The sequence below is a fragment of the Puma concolor genome, chromosome A2, assembly GCF_028749965.1.
Source record: "Puma concolor isolate L17-30 chromosome A2, mPumCon1.1.hap2, whole genome shotgun sequence".
NCBI lineage: Eukaryota > Metazoa > Chordata > Mammalia > Carnivora > Felidae > Puma > Puma concolor.
The window spans coordinates 36,520,642-36,538,895 of NC_141668.1; the positions used below are offsets into that span (position 1 = coordinate 36,520,642).

An 18,254-nucleotide genomic window follows, 5' to 3' on the forward strand; every position below is an offset into this window, starting at 1 on the left:
CGGGGCTCGAACTCACGGACCGCGAGATCGTGACCTGGCTGAAGTCGGACGCTTAACCGACTGCGCCACCCAGGCGCCCCGTTTAACACTCCATCTTAAAAGAACTGATTTTTTATTCAGCTTTAAAAGTTATATTTTGACTCCTAATCCTGAAAGGTACCCATGAATAACATATTCTACAAAAAATAATTTATGTGTAAATTCACACAGTATTCAACTCCAGGAAGTTGGAGGTTTGAGAACTAAAATTATCTAGACCACAGCATTTATGGTCTTGATCATTACATGTTATTTCTTCAGTGGTTAGCATTTTCAGGGTAATCTCTGTGGTAATTTCCAGGCCTCAGCTCCTCCCTGAGACTTGAAGAAACTCCCAAATGGGAAAGGAATATATCTGGTTCCCTCTCTGAGCCCCACCCGCCACCTGTATTTCAATATCATCTCATCTCTCCCAATAAAGACCAAAAGATTTTAGGGATATCAGAAAGAGCCTGAAAATCTTTGACAAAAGGGCAGCAAGAGATAGACTGGAAATGAAATGAGTCATGGTATAAGATAAGGGTGAAGGGTAAGTAATAAATTAGAATATTATAGGAATAGTAAGGACAACAACATCAGCTATATACATTGTATACTTTATAGAAAGCGAAGCATTTTGAAACTAATTTAAAAAGGTTGAGAAAGATAGGAGAAGGAAGAAGAAAGGAAGGAAGCTGGGGAGATAGGCAGTAAGCAAGGGAAAGAGCAATGAAGGAACAAAGGAACAAAGGAACTAAAGGAGTCTCAGACTCTTCTAGCAAAGCAAGAAAAGTAAGAACTAGGGAACGAAAATAGGTCTTACATAAAGTGCCATTCCTACCCACCTCCACAGACAATGAACATTATTCGGAGCACTGCCACCATTCACTGAGAACTCTTCAGACTAGCTTCAAAGTGAAGAGCAGTCAAACCTATGACTTGACTGTTTTAGTATCTTTAGGAGTCATCTATGAATATTTGGAACTCGACGTGAATGAATCAGTTATGGCTTGAGAGTAAGAAGGGGGTTAGAAGGCAAAAAAGAATGTATTGATTTAGAATGCTCATATTAGGAACATAAAGTATGAAATAATACAAACAAGATGTATTTTTAAGAATCTCATTAATTCCATGTACTTCTTAAGGATTTATTAAGCACAAACCATGTAATATCCAATGCTCTATTATGACATAATTATCAATGATCTCAGGAAGACATGGTCTAATACCCAGCATATCAGGTGTCTGGACATGTAACCCATTCAAACCATGGATCCAGAAAGAATGAAAGAAACAATGAAAGAACGAAAGAAAGAAACCGAGCAAGAACAAAAGCAAAAAACAAAGCTTTGAAACTGATACTTGTGTCCAAAGATAATGAAAATCAATAAATTGATTCAATGTTTAGACACATATTTCTGTGATAATTAAGCATAAAAAATATTTTTCTCCTATAATCCTTAAAATAACACAATAAGGTATACAGAATTAGTACCCCCATTTTATTTTGTTTTTACAGTTTATTTATTTTGAGAGAGAGAGCAGGGGAGGGGCAGAGAGAGAGAGGAAGAGAGAATCCGAAGCAGGCTCCATGTTTACAATGTGAAGTCTAACACATGGCTCAATGCCACACACCAGGAGATCATGACCTGAGACAAAACCAAGAGTTGGATGCTTAACTGACTGAGCCACCCAGGCATCCCAGGACCTCCATTTAAAAAATGAGAATTTTGATCATAGAGTTTAAATAACTTGCCCAACACCAGCAGGAATCATGTACCCAGGATCTGAACCTGACCATCAACTCCCACTGGCCTCCAGGAACTGAACTTAAGATGCCCAAAGCAAAAGATGGCAATGGTTCTCCCTAACTTCTTGGTCAAAACCTAGATGAGCTTGGAATAATGCACCCTAAGGGAGAAGTGTGTCAGTAAACTTGAGTTCCATTCTAGAATGCAACCTAGTGATGGTCATTGAACAATGAGATCATTATAAGTAACCATCAAAAACAGCTTATGTTCGGGCACCTGGGTGGCTTAATCAGTTAAGTGTCCAACTTCGGCTCAGGCCATGATCTCATGGTTCGTGGGTTTGAGCCCCGTGTCGGTCTCTGTGCTGACAGCTCAGAGCCTGGAGCCTTCTTCAGATTCTGTGTCTCTCTCTCTCTCTGCCCCTCCCCCGTCCATGCTCTGTCTCTCTCTGTCTCAAAAATAAATAAACGTTAAAAATAAAATTTTTTTAAAGATTCTTCTCTTCAGACCAAAGCATTTTTTTTTAAATTTTTTAACGTTTATTTATTTTTGAGACAGAGAGAGACAGCATGAACGAGGGAGGGTCAGAAAGAGGGAGACACAGAATCTGAAACAGGCTCCAGGCTCTGAGCTGTCAGCACAGAGCCCGACGCGGGGCTCGAACTCACAGTCTGTGAGATCTTGACCTGAGCCGAAGTCAGCCGCTCAACCGACTGAGCCACCCAGGCGCCCCCAGACCAAAGCATTTTAACTGCAACCACATAACCATTTGGTCAGTGTATTTTTTTTTTTAAAAAGAGAATTTTTCTGAGAGACAAATGGAGGCAAAGATATTGACCAAGATGAAGTCACAATGACTTGCTCCCGATATGGGATCCGACAATGCATGAGCATGCAATATTGGGAAAGAATTCCAGGTCCACTGAGAACCGTAACATGCAAGCTGCCTCTCCCAGTCTTATTGGGTGGTATTTATTTCAGGGGTTTGTTTACATCCTCTTTTATATGAAGTGAATTCTCAGAGAATATTACTACTAATATAATGTGCATTCAAACATGAGACCTGCAAAAGACATTTAAATCCCAATCTCTCCTGATCTTTCCTTACCACCAAGTAACAAATGTTCTCTGTATATAAACAGTACACCTGAGTATCTGCCATTTTCAGTATTAGACATAGAGGCGGCTCCTAAAGTGATAAAATAATATTCACTAAGGAGCGATCAGAGCTACATTGGCCAAGTCTTGGGAAAGAAAGAATAGAGATCCTCATAACCGAGCCCGCTGATGTTGAGAGGAAGCTCAGAGGACACCGAGAGGAAGATGTCAAGCAGCAAGCCGAGTGAAAAAGCCTGATGCATTAGCTCCATGAAGAGGAGGCAAGAGTGACTTGGGCAACAGGCTTGCAACCTACTGCCAATTGAGTACTTACTATTACGAGAGAGAGAAACTCTTCAGAATGAATAAATGGGTTAAATAGAATGAGGATTGCCATTTAAGTAGAGCATTCGAACTTTGCTTCAGATCATGGGAATTCTACAAAATCACAAAGGAGAGAATTAGCTGAACAAAATAGTTTAATTTAATGGGACATTTATTTCAGAAGAGGAGCTAAGGAAAATTTCTGGAGTTAAGTAATGGCATTTAGAATTAGGAGACATGTACGTAAAAGCAATGGCCAAGGATAAAGTTAAGTGATAAGAATTTTTCAGAAAGACCTAGAAAATCAGAGATAGAGACCTAAGGCACTTTAGAAAGAAGAACAAAGAAAAATGTGAGCTCTCTATAAGAAATAATTAAAATAGAATTTGACCTAAATTAAAGGAAAATACTACATGTATCTGAAAGTAAGCACAGGAACACAGGAACACACACACACACACACACACACACACACACACACACACACACTCCTTCCTACCTTAGAAATCCCCCCAAAGACTAAGATCAAAATGTTACTTCTGTTCCTTTTCTAGTCTAATTAAAACATGAAATGTTGCCTATTGCCTGTTACCAGTTTATGTGCATTATGGGTTAAATAGAAAAATTAATATTAATTGAGGGTGTCACTTCCCTGCCACATTTATTTTACCAATTCAGAGGAATAGTGATTATAAAAACAAGGCCTAGCTCCAAATTATATACTGAATCATATACACTAAACTGAGGGGGAAAGCCAAAGTCTTTATTGGTGTTGTCATAAAAATATACTCTTATAAACTCTAAACTTTAGACTTAAGCCCCTTTCCAGCAATTATAGACCAAAAATATTTTCTCATAACATGAACCCATTGTAAACTGTAAAAAGGAAACTCGTAAGATGAAAAAATAAAACTTTCCAAACATAAAATTTCCTCAAATTACCTTCCTTACATTTTTAATTCTTTACTGATTTGATTTAGGTTAAAAAAAAAAAAAAAAAAAAAAAAAAAAAAAACCTTGAGTCGTTAGAATTGTCTTTTTAATTTAAATTTCATAAGAAAGAGAATCACAATGCACATTCCCTGACCAGATTGTGTGTGGCCTATTTATTCGAAATGTTTGATTCCATATGGATTTCTTCTCTTTTATTTATAACTTCCAGAAAGGATTCTCAGTAATAAGTTAGCAACTCAAGGGCAACCAATGTGAAATCCAGGCCCTGAGAGCACTGTACCTGAGGTCTGTCACCTGCAATGTTTTCTAGAAGGACCAGGGAAGACACACAAAGCTCATGAACTTCTGTGTGGAGTATGAACCAAGTGTGAGCCACAAGTGGGTGGTCCACTGAGGTCAGGGTTAAAGTTCAGAGAATAATTTGGAAATTATTCTCAGCTTGGATCTCGTTTATGAGGCCTGAGAATACACCCTTTAATTAGAATACAATTTCCAAAGCAACCACTCCCTTGACTTTCCAGAGCTCAGTTATTCTCAGAAAAGTAAAAACAGCCTCATCACACTGACAGCTAACAGTCCCCTATCTATAAATTACGCCTTAAATGTCCAACAAAGAAAGCAGCAGGCATCTGGACAACGTGGATGTTAGCTGCCAGCCCTTCTACACACTCTCAAGAACAGGTAGAGAAAAAGAAGTCGTATTAAACAGACTCACTCTCCTCTACTTCTTGCTTATGCAGCTGAGCTATCCCATGGAAGCTTGGAAAAAGAGTGGGTTGTGCATTTGAAAACGTTCCCACACCCCAGCCGGCCTCATTTTTCTGATGATCCCTGCATCCAGCCAAGCTCACACTACAGTGGGAACACTAAAATCAGTTCCATGAGAGCCAGCTGTCCTCCTCTTCCACAGTGCTCAGGGAGCCACACAGGACTCCTGGAACCGGAGCCAGCCCGGTCCTGACTCACCACAGATGTTCCCCTCCTCCCCCATGCAACTCTGAGCCAGGGCCTTCTTTCCAGGGCTTACTGTTATTACAAAAGATTTCACTGGGCCCCCCAAAATGTGCTGGATGCTGAGACGAAAACACACATCTCCTTAGCTGTGGGGTTAAGAGAGACAGACATTAAATTATTCAGAGATGGCCAACGACCCTGTGGGGCCAAAGAAGGAAATCCAGGCAGCTTTGTAGAGTTCAGTGTCAGGGAGTTGGAACAGCAGAAGCTATCACAATAGCAAACTTTGAAGTGCTATCCAGGCTTGAGTTGAGTTTAAATATGACATAAAACATTCCGTTTTGGCAAATCCAGACATCAGATTTTTCTCTGGACCCAACAAAGTCGCCTTTGCCTTAGTTAGAAAAGCGTGACCAGGATGAGAACGAAAATACAGTTTCTGAAATTTGTAAATCAGAATTCAGAGTCCAAGGTCACCCGCAAATATTTGGAAATTCTCACCGGCTATTTTTCAGGCAGGAGTGGCGTTGCTGTCTTCGGACTTTATCTTTTGTGTATGCATTCATCTGTCCATTTTCCCAGGGTTGGGGCGGGGGCACAAAGCGCCCTGTCTCTGCATTTCTTCAGGGCATATTAGTAAAACAACTAGACAGTTGCTCCCAGAGTGCCAGTGTCCCATCATACAGGCTGAATCATCATCATCTCAACAAAGAAACTATTTCATGCAATTGACAGTATTTTTTTCTATCACCAAATAGCATAACAATATTCTTTATACTTACCTGTTTGCTACAAAGAATATTTCATTATATAGCAAATTCATTTTGAACCTACCGGGGTGGGGGTGGGGGAAAGCCTCAGGTCTTAGGAGAACCTGACACATCATGAGTATTCTACATACATAGTACCCAAAAGATACTGGTGTTTCCGGGGATTCCCACCGTCAAATGGAAATAAACCACAGCTTTTGTATACAGTCTACAGAGCAAGTTCAGGGAGAGGAAGAGAAGAAAAAGAAAAGCCAAGTAAGGCCAATGATGGGAATTGTAAAAAAAAAAAAAACATTTGGAGTCATTTGGCTACAAGAACAGAGACCAGAATGGCATTACCAAAATACTGTGCATTGCCCTTTTGTTCTTTCATTATCTTTTTAGTTTCACAGTCCATTTAGAATTGTCTGACTACTTCTCAGTCACTGCTCAAGAAGGAATTAAGTTTTATCTCTAGCTCTATGAGAATAAAATCCAACGTTTACAGGTCAATTCTTCCTTTTCTAAGAAAAAAAAAAACAAAGGATGAAAATGGACAAACAGGATTACCTATATTCTAGTTTTAGCTCTGTTTTTTAAAATACTCATGAACATACTTTCAGATAAACTCTGTCGGTTTATAGATTTCCAGGAAAATTATATGGGACAATTAACTAAAAGCCTATTATCATAGGCATATACCCAAATCACTCTGATTTTCTCTTAAAATACTTACTTCGGATGAGTTCGTCATCTGAACAATTTCCCCAAATGGACTGGTCTTGCATCATTCCATGTGCGAAGCAGCTATCGGCAGCTTGAGTTATATTTCTCTCAGTATTTTCTTTATCACATTTTTCTAAATAAAACAAAAGATCTATTACCATTAAATGTTACATATTGTTCTCTATTTTTTTCAGTTTATGGTGTTTTTTTCCAAATGCTTCCAAGTCTGCCATAATTTAAGGAAATGGCAGCAGTACTTCTATTGACTGTCGCATAGGTATTGGAGCAGTAACAGATTTATTGAGCACCTACTATGTGACAAGCATCGAAGAAACAAACGTGTTTACAGTAAAACTAACCTGTTACCGTAAATAAGTCATCATAACACAAGTGGTGTGCCATGACAGCGAAATGTGGAAAGGTCACATAAAAGATGAAAGTGAGTCCACACATGCAGAGGGCAGGTGCAGCAGAGAAAGCAACAAAGGAGAAGAGATCCCAATGAACGGTGGGGATTAAAAATCAGGCTGAAGCTCAGTGGGAGCAACTGAGAAGTGAGAAGGTACAGAAACAAGCAGAGTTCTCTCTGCAGAAACTTGGGAAAGAGGCAAGGGCTGTGTTACGTATTCTCACAAAGGGAGATGTTTAGGATGGGAGATTTATACAGGGGTTTATGGGCTCTTAGGGGGAAAGCCAGTAAGGAAAAGTAACATCTGATCAGGAACATAACAACTCAAACAAAAAGCTAACTACAACACAAGGTAAAATCCATGTTAGAAGAGGTCCAGAGCAATAAAGAGGTTCAAAGGAAGAAAAACAAAGTCATCAAGATTCAGACCTCAAGAAAAGCACCCCAGAGAAAGGTGCGTGTTGGATAGTCTTCAAAACACTAGCAGGAATTCTGCAAACAGAGATGGGAGAAAGGTCATTCCAGGTGGAAGCATGGCCTGGCCAAACTCCACAAGCATAAACTCCAGCAAAGGTTCCAACTCTCTGGAGTGTGAAATACTTTAAGGGGGACATTAGGAGATAAGACTATAAAGGTTTGATTAGGGACACTGCATGGGTATCTGAATGTGAAGGTGAGAAATCTAGACAGAATTTCAAGGCAAGATAAGTAAGTCAAAGTAGCCATTGAAGCTTTATGAATTGCTTTATCAGAGCTGTGCATTAGGAAGATTAATTCATTTGTGCACAGCAGTGTCTCAATCCCGTCTGCATTTTAACTCACTTGGGGGGCTTTTTAAAAAGCAGATTCCTGGACCCACCACTAAAGATTCTATTTCAATTTAGGGATAGGGCACTTAGGTAATTTTACTGCACTTACATCCTTGACAATCACTGGAGTATGGATGTATCTAAGAGGGAGAACAGAGTATAAGAGAGGCTTAGAATAGTCCAGTTTAATCAGAGCTTAATCTACTGAACAACAAGATGGGAAAGGGGGTAGATGTGAGAACATAACTAGAGATTTGCACAGATGATCAGGGAAGATGGGATTGGAGATGATGGAGCTCTCTTGGTCAAGGATTTGAAGGGGAAAACCTGGAGAGGAGGAGAACAATTTATTAGTTAGAAATATCTATTTGTACGTAGATGTTTTAGGCATCGTGTCAGGCAATGAAGGCTCAATGAATTCTGAGACACAGCTCAGGCCTTCATGAACTTTACAGTTTAGTAGAGGAGGACTTTAGGTTGCACATTTGAAAGTGCAAATCATAAATAAAGTTATAGCTGGGAAAAGTGATCTTCCTAAACTTGACTGCTAAAGCCATTTAAATGAATGGGCCCATCAAAAGAGTGAGCACATTAAAATAAGAGTACCAAGAGGGGTCTGTACAATCAGACAGGAGTCAGAGAAGGACGAGAAACTGGATGATGTCAAGCCATGGAAGCAAGGAAAGGAAAGAGATTCAAACAGAAGTTGTTAGTCAACTCTGTTAACATTTCCAGTGGAAGGAAAAATTTTCTGCACATGCAAAAGTTTCTCATGTACCATGGGGATTTCACAACAATTGAAAAGTTCTGCCATGCAACACATTTCAACACATGAAAATAGATGGACACCGCTTAGGACTAAGTCCAGAGGCTAAAAATCTCTGAAAAAAAGCAAGGTCTTCAATGCTAAGTATTTTCAGAAAGCAAAACCATATTCAGATAGCAGTAAAATATAAATCAGAAGCATGCTAAACCAATATGTTCTAGAAGATTTATGTAACATTTACTCAGCATTATCCTAGAGAAAATGTAATCTTCCTGAGAGGTGTTCGTTTCAATTAAAATCTTTACTTTTTTAAACAACTCCAGAAATCTTTCCACTGTTACAGTCAACTCAAGGCCTTTCTGAGATTATCAACAGAAGAGCTTTTTATAAAAAGTCACTAGTATACACAAACTAGCTCATCAGCAGAGTCCCACACACTTGCTGCTACTGTTATGAAGCTAACTGCCGCCAGGTGTCATGCTAGTAGGCTTGATTCAATTAGCAACTTTAATTGAAGCTGAATGAAATTAATTATATAATTTTGAGCTGTTCAAGTTTAATTCCATTAAAATTAATTCATGAAACCAGGGCATTATGAAGCATTGCTGACTAAAAGAAAATAGGTATGAATAAAGCCTCTAGACACACTTGACTCACATTTGAATCATGTCCAATATTCAAGTGCTCAACACAGGCCCTCTAAACTCTCCACTGAATAAATGAAAATGTCATGTGGTCCGTATACACGCTGATTTACTAGTGACCCACCACTAAGAGGAAAATAAAGTTCTTCTGCTTTAAGTATTTATTAAGGAACAGTTTATCACTTATTTTTTTTTAAGTTTCCTTATCTGTGAAATTCTAGAGTTAGAGTCCTTCTCAAGTTAAAAAAGAAAAATTATCATTCTTTGTCCCTTTATATTCAAGAAATAAGAAACAAAATGTAATTACTATCAAATCATAATCATCAGTCTATCCAACTTTGCCTCAGTTGAAAAGTAAATGTCTTAGCCCAAAAGTTGGCCTCAGCTTTTTGCTATGACCCACACAGCACCCAGCCCAAAACAAGGCTCAGAAAAGGTTCTAAGCATAAAAATTCAGTTGACTTTTGCCAATTCTCCACTTTTAAAAATTAAATTTCTGTGACCATTTGAATGTTCTATAACTTTTTAACATGTGTATATTATTTTATTGGCATGTTTGTAATATTTAATGGAATACCTATATAACGGTCTCATAAATGGGGCGCCGTTACATCTAACACTGGAGAAACGCCTGGAGGCAGACTAAGACTTAATTGATAGACAACAGTAAGGTGGGAATCATAATGCCCAGCCGCAGAACCAACCTTACTACAACTTTCAGTACTTTGGGTCAGCCACTACTCAGTAAGATGACAAACAGGCAATTTCTAATAGATTTCTGTTTTCAATGGAGGTTTACTGTGTGTGTGTCACTTCTGAACTGCAGAAGCAGGGCGACAGTCCTGGTTTAATCAATTCCTTCCTGGGTTTATGAAGGTTTGTAGATGCTGTTAAACTAGTATATGGTCCCAAAAGGCACATCCCCTAGGCAATCAAGTAACTTCGTGATGCATGAGCTCAGCCCGTACCTTTCTGTGAGAATTCTGCGTATACAACCAAGCAGCACTGCTCTCTAACTTAACAGTTTTCTCTTAAAAGGGGACCGTGGTCATCTCAATAATGCTGTTCTTCTACGCTAGTGGGTCTTCACTGTTGAGCCCCTTAAACATAAAGAGGCACAGGTTCCAATTCAGGTGGTATGGGGTAGGATGGGGGGAGGGATGTCATCATCATATATGGCCAGGTTTGAGGGACACTGTTCTAAGCAAGCTCTTCTGTACTACACGATTTCGAGAACACTTAGAAAAAGCCTATTCAATACTGCAATACAGACCTCACTTCACATCACCTCGTCACCGTATTCCAAGTAATCAGAAAATACCATTTTACCTAATCACTAATACAGAGGTATTCAGTTTGGTCTCCAGGTCAGGACAACTATGAAAATACAAATCGTGAGTTATATAGGACATTAACAAGCTCTACTAATAGACGAGTACATAAGCATTGTTTTAGAAATTAAAATACACTTGAAGACACTTTAAAAACAGCACTAGACCAGAGGACAGCTGCATACTACTGGCATCTGCTTCCATAAGGCTAGCCTCCCAGGAATCACAGAAGTACGGAAGAAATCTTTGGCTGAGGGAGGAAAATAAAGTCACCTTGGTCTCTGACAAAACAAATCCTCTAGCTTGAGAGACCAAACATACACACAAAGCAATCAAGCAATTACCAAACAGAAGGTAATGGAAACTGCACTGGGTTGTAATTCTGACTCAAAAACTGACCAGCTATGTGGCTGGGTCTGGGTCTCATTTTCTTCAAACAGAAGTGAGGGCATTGAGCTGGATGATGGCAGAGCCCTTTTTTGTCTCCACAATTCTGTAAATCTGACTTTGCAAACAGTCTAAACAACGGAGCCAAAACTTCATATACACGTTGAAGGGTTCAGAATAGAGTGGAGGAAATCAAAGAAAAACCTTTGTAAGGCATTGGATTTGAGTTAATTCTCAAAGAAAATAACAAGCACGAATTAAGCAAAAGAATCAAAAGAAAATAGTAAGAATTCTAAATGATCGATTTAAATACAATATGTCCTACTCGGAAATGACTCTCTCACAGGATCAATACTCTTTATTTTTTTGTTATTTTTCTAAACAAGGGTATGAATGGTGAAAAGTAATCTCTCTCCAATCTCAATCGTTCCTGCTGAAGAAGAATGAGATCCAGGTAAACAGAATTTCCATTTCATTTAAAATTCTATAATATTTTACCTAGTTGACATTGTCCAAATTTGAAACCTTGAGAATGAGAATTTTACTGACCTCTGAGAGTTAGGGAATAACCCAGTTGAATGGTGATTAACAAAAGAAAAATCTAAAAGCATTACATATAAGTAAATTGGATAATAATATACGTACAACATTATATTATGTTCTATGCCACAGAACACCCACTTAGCTGGTATATGGTTGTTAAACAAGTTTTTAAAAACAAAACACTTCCTTTCGTTGAAAGAGTAAATTAATTAACTTTTGCAATTACAGTATTAGCAATTTTCAAAGGGCTTTAATATTTATTTGATCTTCGGAACCATCAACGATATCGTAAGAGCACGTTGGCTTCATTTTACTGATGAGAATGCAGAATGAGAGTCAGAGACAGACATTTAGGCGAAAATAGGAGAAAAGCCAGAAGTGGAAAGCATCTTGCAGCTCATTTGATACGGTACCAAGTGTAGAAAGACCCACCACACCACTCAGCCCTTCAAACCTCCAAGGAATGATCCCTCACACAAGGAAACAACCCTATTCCTGGTCAGTTAGGTCTAGTAGTAAGTTGTTCTTTATTTTGAACACAAATTTGCTATCAGGTAATTTATAACTAGTCTCAGTTCTGCCCATTGAAGGCAGACATAGTAAACTTAAGGCTTTCTAAAAGATAACAGTGTCAACCACTGAAAAGGGATAGTCTTTCCATCAGTTTGTAATCAAGCAAATATTCCATCTCAAGAGTTAAATGCTTTTAGCACACAATAGTAAAAGAATCTAGCCATGCTGCATGAGGATGATTAGTTTGTGAAAATTACTAATGAGCTTTTAAACACAGAGTTCTGTACGTGCCAGGGTTTTCCAAGAAATGGAGATAATCCTGTCATGTACAAGTGCAGATATCTGAATCCTTCCTGATGAACAAAGACTCTCTTTGGTTCTCTGGGACAGAAAGACCATCTCTAAATTGTACTTTGCGCTGGAAGTGGTTAACGGCACAGGATCTCAAATCAGGGTGCCTGGGTCAACCACGAATGCTATGGATCCTGGGCAAATTAACTGTCACATGTTTAATCTTTAAAATAGGAATAGCAATAGTATCTATCTCATAAACTGGCTGTGGAAATAAACGGAATCATGCCTGGAAAGCAGAGTTTCTGTTATATAGTAAGGGCTCATCCACATTTGCTATTATTATTTCATTAACTGTTATTACAATAAGCATCTTTTAAAACCCTGATATAAAGCTATCATATGGAAGATGTTGAAGGAACTATCTAGTCAGTAATCCCTATGTGAAAAAGCAGGCAAGAAATCTATTTCCAGACTTAGTATGAGGAAAACTATTGCTTTCTCTGAGAAGCTATACATTTTTCCTGATGCACAAGGAACATCGTATTAAAGAAAAAGTTTTCTTTTTGACCTAAATTTACAAACAAAATTGAGTGAGTCTGACCGGTCTCTATATACATTTTGATTTTTCCTCATGTTTGCATCTCCTAGGTACCTGTATTTTCCATTATTAGGTTTTAATATTCTTTTAAAATGTACTCTTATAAGCCACCTCAAAATATTCTACTGAACTAGGCAGAGGTATATGTAAATGTACAAACCAACCATCAAATATATTTTCTACTTGTTAACCATACTTTATTTGCTTACTTCATGGAAGACTAATATAAATGATGGTGCTTGGCAGAAATCTTTACAAAACCTCAAAAACTTAGTGTAAAACACACATATATTCATATATAAAAGGAATACAAGTACCATTCTTTGTACTTAAATTTGGGGACTTTTGCATGTTAGATCTCATCCAATTTAATTTAATATCTGATAATAATCTATGTCAGATTATTTATAATCTATATATTATGGATATTCTTACTGCTGTGCAATCTATATTCATACCTCCTTTTTCTGAAAACAAAGCAATTGTTTTAAACAATTCTTACTCTTCCTTTAAAATATCAGCATCATTTCAGATGGTCTATGTGTGTTCCGGTTTATGAAATCTCAAGTAATCCAAGACTAAAATCTCTGGGCAAAGTAAAAAATCTGGGTCTGTTTTTTCCCACAGGCTCAGAACAATGTGGAAATCTACAAATGCTTCCCATATGTAACCTTTAAAAATCAAAGATAAAGCAGTTTCCAGGAAGACCCAAGGTTCTGGAATTTTACTTCTTCACTCATCAAAATAACACAAACAAACAAAACCCTCAAGCCTAATGACCTTCAAGAAACATTGCAAAACCAACCTGCTTTGCCTAATGCTCTAAAATGGGTTAAAATCGGGGCACCTGGGTGGCTCAGTCAGTTGAATGTCAGTCAGTTGAACTCCTGATCTCAGCTCAGGTCATCATCTCACAGTCATGAGATTGAGCCCCACAGTGGGCTCTGCACTGACAGCACAGAGCATGTTTAGGATTCTCTCTCTCCCTCTGTCCCTCCCTTGCTTGCACACACACACACACACACACACACACACACACACACACACACACACGTGTGCTCTCTCAAAAATGTTAAAGAACAAAAAATAAATTGGATTAAAATCTCATTGTCCAAAAAAAGTTAAGATAACCAAAGTATTTTAACAGATGAATGAGCATATGCATAAAATTTCATAATTTTGTAAATACAAGAATTATTATATAAGCACAAATCATTATAAGTGTTTATAGAACTAAATGCCTGAATCAATTTAATTTAATCAATTCACTGTTATCAATATTTTGAAAAATAAGACTGAGCAAAATCTAGTGTGCATTCATTCAAAGGGCTCTGTATGCATTTAAAAGCTTAGGGTGCATTTATATTCAAGAGTGATAAAAATGACATTGACTCCACTGGTTTAAAATTTGGGGGTAGGTAGAGTGGGTTATACACACAGCAAAGCGGAAAACAATTCCAAAGTTAGATAAATATACAATTGAATAGAACCATGCAAATGAATAGGTACAAAATATAATAATATCTCAATAAATCTGGGTTCTAAATAAATGGCAGAAGGAGTAGGGAGAGGTTAGATGACAGAAAGCTGATACTGGCAACCAGGGCACATTACCTCGGTCATCTTTATCTCCTGCCCTTTGACATCCAAACCTACAGTTCTTTCTCCTAAAAATATATTTTCAGGATGACCTACCCTGAGGCATAGTAAACTCCTTCCACTTCAAATATATGCTCATTTGTGTTCTTTCAACCAAGTATACTCATGCTAAAACCAAACACTCACAGGCTAATGGAATTTGGAGTTAGATGAGCTTTTAGAGGTCTCAGCCCAACCTGCTAACTTGAATTCAGATGAATACCTTCACCATCCAATATCCCCAAGAACAAGCCAAGGAGTATAGGCATGACTACTTCTGGGGCAGGGAAATAGCCTCAGCACACCATGACTCCAGTTTGGGACTGTTTTAATCATTCACAGGCTTTCCTCACAATTGGCTAAAATCTACTTCCTTACATTTTTCGCTGATTCATCATATTTTGCTCTTTGCAATCAAAGTCTCACGTTCCCTCTGTGACCGTCTCATATTAGAAAATATCTCATGCCCTTGTGTCTATTTTCTCCGTGCTAAACACCCTCAATTCCTTCAATCATTTTTCGGGACCTTTTTTAACATTCTGTTCACCCTTATAGACAGGATAGTCTTCTTCATCTTGTCTAGAAAGCCATCATCAAACAGTTTGTCTTACTGTGGAAATCCAGAGAGGCCATATCTGCAGCAGTTTTCTTACTTAGCAATTGACTAAGCCCATTACAAAAAGGAATTGAGGACTCTGACATCTTCCTCTTTTTTAAAAATGATGTCACACACCCATCTTCAGTCTTTTGTCATGATCACTGCTGTAAGTGCCACAATTCGAAAACTTTTCTGTTACTTCTCAGTTATATCGGGTGGGGATGAACCTTAATTTGGCACTGTTACAAGAATGAAGGCCAATGGAAATCAAAAGTGAACCAAAGGGGGTTGTTTCATCTGTAAAGCCTTTTTCAAAGCTATGATTTGAGGCCACTCCTGATATAAGTGAGAGAGGATGGAGAAGAGCATTTCACATAGTAGTGAAAACACAAATAAGATAATGATAAGAGAAGCAGAACCATATTGCCATTTATTTTTTTGGACTTCAGTCCAAAAGTGACGTGGCTTCTTGCCTTCAGGATCATTTCTTTGAGACATTGCTTTCTTTGGATTCTCCTCTAAGACAACAAACCCATTCTGGCCCCACAATCTTTGTAATCTCACAAATGGCTGATGGCCTCCAGGAGGAGAACTTGTAAATCCATTCCTCTAGACTTGCTCCCTGTCCTGACCTACAGATTTGAAGTCTCACCTCTACATGAATATATCTTTGGCAACTCAAACTCAACATTTCCTAAAATTTTAGGAATTCATCACCACTTCTCTTCTGGCCCTGTTTCTCCAACTATAGTCTATATCTTGGTCAGCGGTGTTCACAGAATCATCTTTCAATTCTCTATTTTCTCCGCCCTAACAGAGTCAACTATGAGATCCAGCTAATTATAACTTCCCAATCTCTCTCAAATGTATATTTTCCTATGCCCACTACCAATGCCACCTTTTTCTTGAAATTATTTCAACACAAAGACTGAATATGTTACTCCTTAGCTCAAGTAAAAATCCATTTTGCATAGTGATGACAAATCGGTATATTGTCATGTTGTACATATTTTAATGGAAGCTCCTACACCTTTCCCATGCTCCAAAATTTCATCTTGTATTTCAGTGAGAAATAAAGAGTAATACCCCTCAGAAAATGCAAGCTGCATGAGCGATGGAAAAACAAACAACAGAGTAGGTCCATGTTCATAGAGCCCAGGAGATCAAGGGCTGATCCAGGGAAAAGAGTAGGAGGACCTGATCCTAGAGAAGAGGCTGGTTCCTTTGTGTGTTCCATCTGCCTTCAGAGAGTCTGTCACCTACTCAACCACAAATTGCTTTATTTTTGGTGCTCAATTCTGCATAATTCAAACCAAAAGACCTGCAAACTATGTCTTCTTCAGATGGGATCACTAGCAGCCCAACCCAGAAGGAACAGACTTCTTGCCACTCTGGGTTTCTCATTCAACCTCTGAATTTGTATGCTCCAGAACTGCACCAGTCAGCTGGCAACTGGCCATAAACTAATCTGTCACCTGCTTCTTGTTGTAATCTTGAATTGATATTTAGACAAGGAATTAACTTTACAAATTCCTTGTGGGCAAACTACGCATTACAGATTCTTAATCTGCACAAGACTTCGCACGCAGTAGGCACACAAAAACGATTTGTTGACATGGTTTCTCTTCAAACGTATCAATAATGAAATCTATGTGCTGGCAGGAAAATTAACTTCAGACTCTACTCCTGAAACTAGTAAAAAAAAAAAAAAATCAGGCATAAAAGCACATGCATATGAATCATCTTACTTCAGATCATGTGGGTGTGAATCTGAAAACAGAAGTGGACTGCAAGTAGAAACCACAAACGAAATTAATGTTAAAATAACTCTGTTCATAGCTCCTACTTAGTGAACCCTAACTGATTAAATTAGAATCTTTTTAAAACATAACTGGCTTTCAAACTCAAGGTTAAAAGCTTTCCTTCTGGAGAAGATGTATGTGAATGTGAAAGCAGATACGAAAAGTTTAAGTAACTTCAGGAAAGTGTCAATGGCAAAAGGAGAGGAGGAAAGGGAAAAAGAGACACAGACACAGAGATAAGGAAAAGAGAGAGAAGCATCCAAAACACTGGTGCACAAATACATGTATGATTAAGACAATGGGAGGAACCACGGCGTCCTTCATCTGCTCCAATCACCAACATCCAACTATCCAAACATCTAGCATCTAGACAGTGCAGGATCAATCTTTCCTTAGTAAAAACTGAAGAAAGACTCTTAGAAAAAGAAACATAAAAATCACATCCCCTAACTTTATATAGGGTAGAATAATCATGTTACCTCAGAAAGACCATTTATTTGGTTGAATCATTTCTCTCCTTTGTTGGTTGTTGTATCGTTCTAATTTTCCATTTGCAAATGGCTTAACTTCAGATTATGTCAATTTAGGTTTCCTTATTTTCCCCAAATCTTTTATTATTATAAGAATATAATGATACTAAAATAATTGCACACAGCTATTAGAATTTTCCATGATATCACCTCAACAAGATCCAGGAAATAAGGTTCAAAGAAACAGGAAAGGCTCTTACACACCCAAAAATTCCAGTTTCCCCCCCAACTAGCCCTATAAAGGTCACTCAAATACATATATATATATATATATATATGTATAAATGTATAAACGTATAAATCCTTACATGTTAACTGACCAAACAAGGCCAACAGGCATGGTTCTTGCTGGCCAGAAACCTTACCTGCCAATTACACTGCTGGGTTCTCTGGCTCCCCATACACCCTAGAACACAAGATTCATTAGAACAAACACACTCTTCTCACACATGGGTAATCCTCCTCCTTTGTCCCCCACTGCTTCTACCCTGCCAACCTCCAACCCTATGCTAATTCCAAAAACTCATTCTATCAGCTCTATTCCCAAGCTCCCACATGCTCCTTGCTGAGAAAGGCAATCAACCATGCTGACCGTGTCCACTAAAAATTCATGCCATTCATTCTCAGTTAAGCCCTCAGCGCTACAGAGCAGCCCTTTTGTTTGCCCCAGGTTGAATCCCTCTTGAATACTTCATTCTTTGAAATCTTTTCCACACATCTCGAATTTCTTGACTCATCCTAACCGCCCCCACTCTTGCTCTCAGCAAATGTTACCATCTACTTTGCTAAGAAGATCTAGGCCTTCCAAGATCTCTCTT

The 18,254-nt window shown here is 38.3% G+C and overlaps 1 protein-coding gene across 1 annotated transcript in view; it reads right to left on the bottom strand.

Annotated features, from left to right (window-relative positions):
• The window catches only part of MDFIC (MyoD family inhibitor domain containing), an 87,799-nt gene that overhangs the window by 62,947 nt on the left and 6,598 nt on the right, over window positions 1-18,254 (bottom strand). The window contains exon 3 of the mRNA XM_025929312.2: window positions 6,585-6,707. Coding sequence (XP_025785097.2) covers window positions 6,585-6,707 — 123 coding nt within the window. The remainder of the gene's footprint in view (window positions 1-6,584; window positions 6,708-18,254) is intronic.